General features: G+C 38.6%; 1 protein-coding gene across 1 annotated transcript in view; it reads left to right on the top strand.

Annotated features, from left to right (window-relative positions):
• The window catches only part of NF1 (neurofibromin 1), a 132,948-nt gene that overhangs the window by 16,566 nt on the left and 109,677 nt on the right, over window positions 1–6,705 (top strand). The window contains exons 13-14 of the mRNA XM_025210962.1: window positions 4,260–4,394; window positions 5,538–5,651. Coding sequence (XP_025066747.1) covers window positions 4,260–4,394; window positions 5,538–5,651 — 249 coding nt within the window. The remainder of the gene's footprint in view (window positions 1–4,259; window positions 4,395–5,537; window positions 5,652–6,705) is intronic.

The following is a 6,705-nucleotide window of genomic DNA, read 5'->3' as shown; positions in this document are numbered from 1 at the left end:
CCTGCTGTTTTATTCATCAACTTTAGTCTGGAAAATAGAGCAAAATGTAACAATCCCTGAAGCAACAGAGAGCTATACGTGCTCTGTAAACCTTGCAGTATTTTGTATTTTGACAAAGGCTTTTTACTGAAACAATTCATGATGATTGTTCCTTCGTTTTTGTGCTGTTTTGAAACTGACAACAGAGAAATAACCTTTCATCTGTAATGCAGTCTAACTACCCTTTTAAGTTGTCATGCTGTATTCAGATCTGGGCAGCATGACCCTTTGTGCATAATCAGAAACATTTCTTCTATTATTAAACAGTAGAATACACCATAGTAACTGCTGTATTTTCTATGTTGATCAGCAGGAGTTTTTACTTTACTTTTTTCCCCACTTGTCCTGCTTGCTTTCTCTTCAGCATGTTGACTGTTTGGTCCTAGTGACAGCACAGAAATAGATATCTTCAAGCATTTTGAAATGAAGTCTACATTAATCATTTTCTTTAACCCCCCCCCCCCCCCCCAAAAAAAAAAGGCAAAACAAAAACCCAACAAAACTTCAATATATAGCATAGATTAGTTTGTAATATTATATCTGAATGCCTCTTAAGAAGGTCAGAAGCATCTCCGCTGTACTTCTTCAATTCTGAATTGAGGATTTTCTATATTGTGCTGAATTAATTCATTGCTTTTCTGAATTGCAAAGATACCGTGTTCAAGATGCTTACTTTAGCAGAAGGCCTAAATGCTACATAAAAATGAAGTATACCTAATTATTCGGTATAATTTCAAAGAGAGTGATTAGAACAGCATTAGGTGAAAGTTGTTGAATACTGTAACTGTATATATATTCATCTATTGAGAAAATAGGAAGGGTACTGTACATGGCGACTCTGACATTGATTGGTGGTGCTTTGTCTTCTGCTTCTTATTTTCTGCTTTTATTGGCTGCTGTCGCTCACATGATCAGATGCCAACCAGTCACTGTTTTGCATGGCAGTGGGCCTCTGTTGCTGTAAGTATGACCCATTGTAACTACCACAGAAAAGCCTTCATTTTCTTTGACTTCTCTGTGGATAGTTACCATTGTAGTCACATCACTTCATTTCAGATGGAATATGTAGTATGTCTTGCATAAAAACATAGGACTGGAAGGGACCTCGTGGGTCACAGTCCAGTACTGTTGCAGGCAGTCATGTCATAATCCCTTTCATAAACTGATCAAGCTCCATCTTAAAAATGCGAGGTTTTTGCTCCTCTGTTCTGTTGAGAAGGCTGTTCCAAAACCTCACTCTGATGGTGAGAAACCTTCTAATTTCCAGCCTAAATTTATTCATGGCCAGTCTATACCCATTTGTTCTTGTGCCAGTATCGTCCATTAGCTTAAATAGCTCCTTTCCTGTTCTGATGTTTATCCCACTCTCTGTATTTGTAGAAAGCAGTCACCTCCCCTCTCTGTCTTTTTGCTTTGCTTCACTTATTGACTGTATCAAGTAAACAGATCATTTCACAGATGAGATTTAATTAAAAGGCTTCTTTTCTGTTGTGCTTTTCTTTTCGGAAGTCATGAAAACTATAATTATATAATAGGGACGTGCGAAATGGGCTGTATCCAATTCGGATTTGTCCCAAATCAGGGACAGTGATTCGATTCGTTGGTTCGGATCACTGTCCCCGATTTGATTCAGTTGAATTTGAATCTGAAGGTTTAGTGCTGATGCAGAGACTCAGTGATTTGGTCATGGACACAGCTTTAAATGTTTTTTCTACATACCTCGATGTACCTGTGTGGCTTGTGAATGCTGCGATGCTGGGGTAGATGAAGTGTCCCACAGGAGTAGGGGGGGGGCCCCTGGGTGCTCAGCAGTGAACCCAGAAGTGGACCAGATGTACCTCTGGGTCTGCCGCCGAGTGCACAGGGGAGCCTCCCCATGCCCTCCTGGCTTGGTGATGAGGCGCAGGGGGAACCACGGGTGCCCTCCCAGACCCGGGAGTCACCAGTTGCTGAGCTGGGGGAGTAGGGGGGGGCAGGGCAGCGTGCTCCCCAGCAGACCCAGAAGTCGACTGGAAGGGCTTCTGGTCTACTTCTGGGTCTGCTACTGAGTGCACTGGGGAGCACCCCTGCGGTCCTGTGGGATGCGCCATCCGCCCCAGCATCACAGCATTCACAAGTTGCCTGGTAACTTGAGATACATAGGAAAAACATTTAAAGCTGTGTCTGCATCGCCGAATCTCTCTGAATTGATGTGGAGGGTTCTGATTTCGGAGAGATTAAAGGGTCTCCTGATTTGATTTGGACTCCGAGATTCGGCTGCCAAATCAGGCCAGATCTCCACTGAATTGAATCAGTGACCACACAGCTTCATACAGCCCTATTATATAACTAGTAGTTTCCTCTTGTAGAACAGTTGTCAGGTTTCGTGGGTCAAATGATTTAGTTTATCTTTCACATCAGAATAAAATTTTCAGCCAAATTTGGGATTATAAAATTTCAAGTGAAATCAATTGAACAATACCACATTTCACTTGAGAGGAGATCAAGAATGGGCTTTTAATCTGATGCTGTGTGTTTGAAAGGCACATCTATTGAACGAAAAACAAGGCCTGCAACTTCAGGGTTTCTGTTTGAAGGACACTTTTTCAAAGAGCAGTTTTTTCCACTCTTTTGACTGCTGTACTTAAAACTCTAAAGGACCTGCTATACAGTCCTATTTTGGGGTGCTTTGTTCACAGTCAACAAAAATGCTGAAAGATTTGAAATGCCATCATTAAAATACAGTTAAACACTTTTTAAGAGGAAACAAAAATAATGCCAGTTGCAGGATACATGGGACAAAATTAGTAAGCGCATGTCCAATTTAAATTAGAAGCATGTAATCTTTTGTTCCAGGATTTAAGTATTTTATATGTTTATTGCTTACATTGTGGTCGCACACAGGAGACCTGCTCATGAACCAACATTTCCTATGATAGATGCTATTCAAATGGGATAACCTTTCTCCAAGGAGTCTAGAGTCTAGCCAAAATGTTCTTTCTTAGTGAGTTTAAGAAACCATAGCCAGCTTACAGTAGTATATGCACAGTGTTAGGTATGTCTAAATTTTTATAGCATTGGGTCATGCTTGGAATTGTAAAGTTTTTGGAATTGGCAACATCCATGTATTTGTAAGATGCAATATGTGCCTATTTGCTTGGTGCATAGGTCCTATAGAGATGCATTCTCTCCCTTACTGTGAATAAGGATGGCAGAATCTGATTTGGTTCACATTTATGTTTCATATCTAAATTGCAGAGGCCCCCTTGTGAATTCAGATGAATAGAGGCCTTGGAATCTCTGGTGCTGAAGAGGAAGTTGAATGTTGTATGAGTAGTATTTCTTTAGATGAAGTTAACTTTCTCTGATATTAAGCATCTGTTGGTGGGACTCTACACATTTTATTAATGATGCAGCAGCATCTGGGGAAAGCATCAAGACATATTTTTTAAGAAGAGAAATAACACTGCTCAAAACATGGGATTAAATTAGTGAGAACCCAGAAGCTCTTACCTGAAATTGTGTTTGTTTTTATTAGCAGTAAAAATAGTCAGTTTACATTCCTGTGCTTTAATTTTGTTCCTTTCTTTATGAGGTTTTGTTTCTTGAAGGGTAAAAGGAAAAATGACTTTTTTTCATACTAGTATACCTATTTGATTTCTCCTGGTTCTGGAAGAATTTATTCCCTACAAGTTTCCCCCACTTTCTAAACATCTCCAGGTTAAATTCACCAATGTCTTATTTATTTATTTACTTATTTTTGGCCAAGTATACATTTAGAAAAGTCGTAACGTATTTTTAAACAAGCTGACTTATACTATATAAAACATTAAATTACAGTATTATATGATGTCTGTATTTCATTGAATTTAATGCATATTTTTTAGTTATACTGGGCGTGTCTACACGAGACACTGACTGTGCAGTAGCTTGCTACTACTGTGTGGAAAAAACTGTGCTTAAAAGGTGTTTGCTAGTGCTACTGCACAGTAAGTCCGGTTACCGTGTATTTATTTAGTACTTGCTTATACAAGTACTAAATAAATGCGCAGTAAACCACTGCACGGTAGTGTCTCGTGTAGACATGCCCATTGTGTACAGTACTTATACCCTCATGCATTTTTGACTATATATAAGGATTACATTTTATAAAATGTTAAATTATCAACTTCCTGTGTTTAAAAAAAAAATAAAAAAATTTAAAAAACATATTGACAAATGGTATCATATTTTTTCCTTAGAGTCTTACATTAAGAGAGAAAATGACAAGCCTTAAATTTAAAGAAAAACCCACAGACTTGGAAACCAGAAGTTATAAGTTTTTGCTATTAGCCTTGGTAAAACTGATCCATGCTGATCCAAAGCTCTTGCTATGTGTAAGTAAATGTTACTTTTTGCATTGGTGATATCTTTGATGTTCCAAGAAATGCTGAAAAGCTTTTCAGCTTTGGTGTGATCAGTGAATGCTATAGAAATTCAAACTTAAGTTTCTGAAGTACCAAAAAAATAAAATCTGGACAATGAGTAAAAATAAGAGCTTAAACACAGCATGCCTTCCTCCAGGTTACTGCTCCACTCCATTCTTTCACCCCGTTCTAATGCAGTTGGGAAAGGCAGCCTTACTGTTGTCACTTCTTGTATAAACATCAGTGACATCCCGGTCCATTTCTTTTTATCGGTGACAAATGCTGAGTTGAGCCAGGGCAGGCTGGATGGGTGGACCTCAGCCAACCATCTCAGTCCTGATCAGTATGGAGGGAGATGAAATGCCAGGAAATCAAGTTCTAAAGAGAACTGGAGTGAAGTTATAATAAGCAAAATGAACCTAACAGTGAAGAATAGAACAGGAGAATTAATTTGGTCAGGTAAGAGTATTAGGAAAATGTCAGGAAAAAGAATTAGGGTAAAAATCTTGATGAACACAGCAAGACAAAAATACACTAGAAATATGTGAATTAAACCCAACTTCTCTTGTTGCATTCTTTTCTTTGATGTTTTACGGGAAGTGCAGTGGTGACTTATCTACCATCTTTTTCCCCCAAAACCGTCACAGGGGAAGCATGAAAGAAAAGAGGGAGAAAAATAAACACATCAAGACATGATTTGGCTTTAAATTCATGCTGTAATGAGTATTCCATAAAGTTCTTTGCAAATAGTCTTTTGAGAGTCAACAGCCCCCAGTATGGGGAGCCACTGTGTCCACAGAGACAGAAATTTGCTTCAGCTATGGTAAATGCACATCTTGAGAACTCATCCACGTGCTGTATTAACCAGCAGTGAAATTGATTTTACTGAAATTGAGTCTCATAGACAATGTCAAACTTTTTGCCTGGTTTTTGCACTCTTCAGTTTGGAAAAAAAAATCTAGATCATTAAAAGAAGTGCCAAAGATAACTTAATTAAAACAAACAACTAAATGCTCTTTGCGTTGGGTGTGTAAGGGCTAATGCATTCTAACGGCAAGTAATATGGCCAATTATAGAACAGTTTTACTTTTTAAACCATTTTTCTGCTTTTAGAATCCAAGGAAGCAGGGGCCGGAGACCCAGGGTAGCACTGCTGAATTAATTACAGGACTTGTGCAACTTGTTCCACAGTCCAATATGCCAGAAATAGCACAAGAAGCCATGGAGGTAAGGGCTGAGCATACACACATGGGATGATTAGCTTGCCAACTACCAGGTATATCAGGATTTTTTGTAGAAGGTCTGGAGTACTAATTTGTTCCCAAGCTTTTATGTTGTTTTAGTAGCTCTGGTTTTTGTTTTTTTTTTTTAAATGCATCTTAAATTGAATGTTTTATAGCAGAAACTGAAATAAAAGTTTTCAGGGGTGCAGTAGGGAGTTTGCCTTTTATGTTTTTCCTGTCTCAGAAAATCATTCATTCCTTGGTATGGCAGGTCATTACTAATTAGTATCTCGTCCTCAGTGTCTTTTAGACTGAGTTTCTGATGTTTTTGTTACTTCATTGTAGAACACCCTTAAACCCCTCTATCAGTCCTTCATCTTCCCCAATCCTTTCTAAATGGCCTTGAGAGAGAGATTCACCCTATTTTTTGAGGGGGGAGGGGGTTGAGGTTGAGAGGACCATAATAATTATTATATTGCTTGGTGATTCAGCAAGTGGTAAGGAGATGGCAAGACTTCTAGGCAGCTTCTGCCTACACTGAGTAAACTTCTCAAACCAGAAAAGCTGAGCAAGCTGCAGTTGTCTAGCAAGGAAGACAGTTCATTCTTATTTCCAAGACTTTTTATGGTATAAGAGCTATGCTTCTAAGCAAGTTTCAAGTTCAGCTTCAAGCATCTATGTATTTCATACACTTAAGTACATACAGATTTTCAAATACATTCCCAGTGCAAATTTCAACTTTTCTGTGTGTGGGGGAAGAAAAAAGGTGTCCTCTGTTCTCATTAAATTTTGCTGGCTTGCTTTAATATGAGACTCATGTGCCACTGGATCTATTACGTATGTCTGTGTGTAGGATTTCTGTCTTCCACTGTTTTGGATGGAAAAGCCTGAAGATATTGCAGGAAAAAGTAAAGCAGTGTATAGTAATGGCTATTCCTGCTTAGTTGAGTTTTTGTAACTAAACTGAAGTCTGCCCATAACATTTCCAGCAAGAGTCATTGCCTCCAAATCTGCAAAATTTATATACCAGGATGTATCCTCTTGGCACTGTAGAATAT

Source organism: Alligator sinensis, unplaced genomic scaffold (assembly GCF_000455745.1).
Source record: "Alligator sinensis unplaced genomic scaffold, ASM45574v1 scaffold118_1, whole genome shotgun sequence".
NCBI classification, from domain to species: Eukaryota; Metazoa; Chordata; order Crocodylia; family Alligatoridae; genus Alligator; species Alligator sinensis.
Note: the sequence above shows the minus strand (reverse complement) of the source record. Positions and strands in the feature narration are given on the sequence as shown.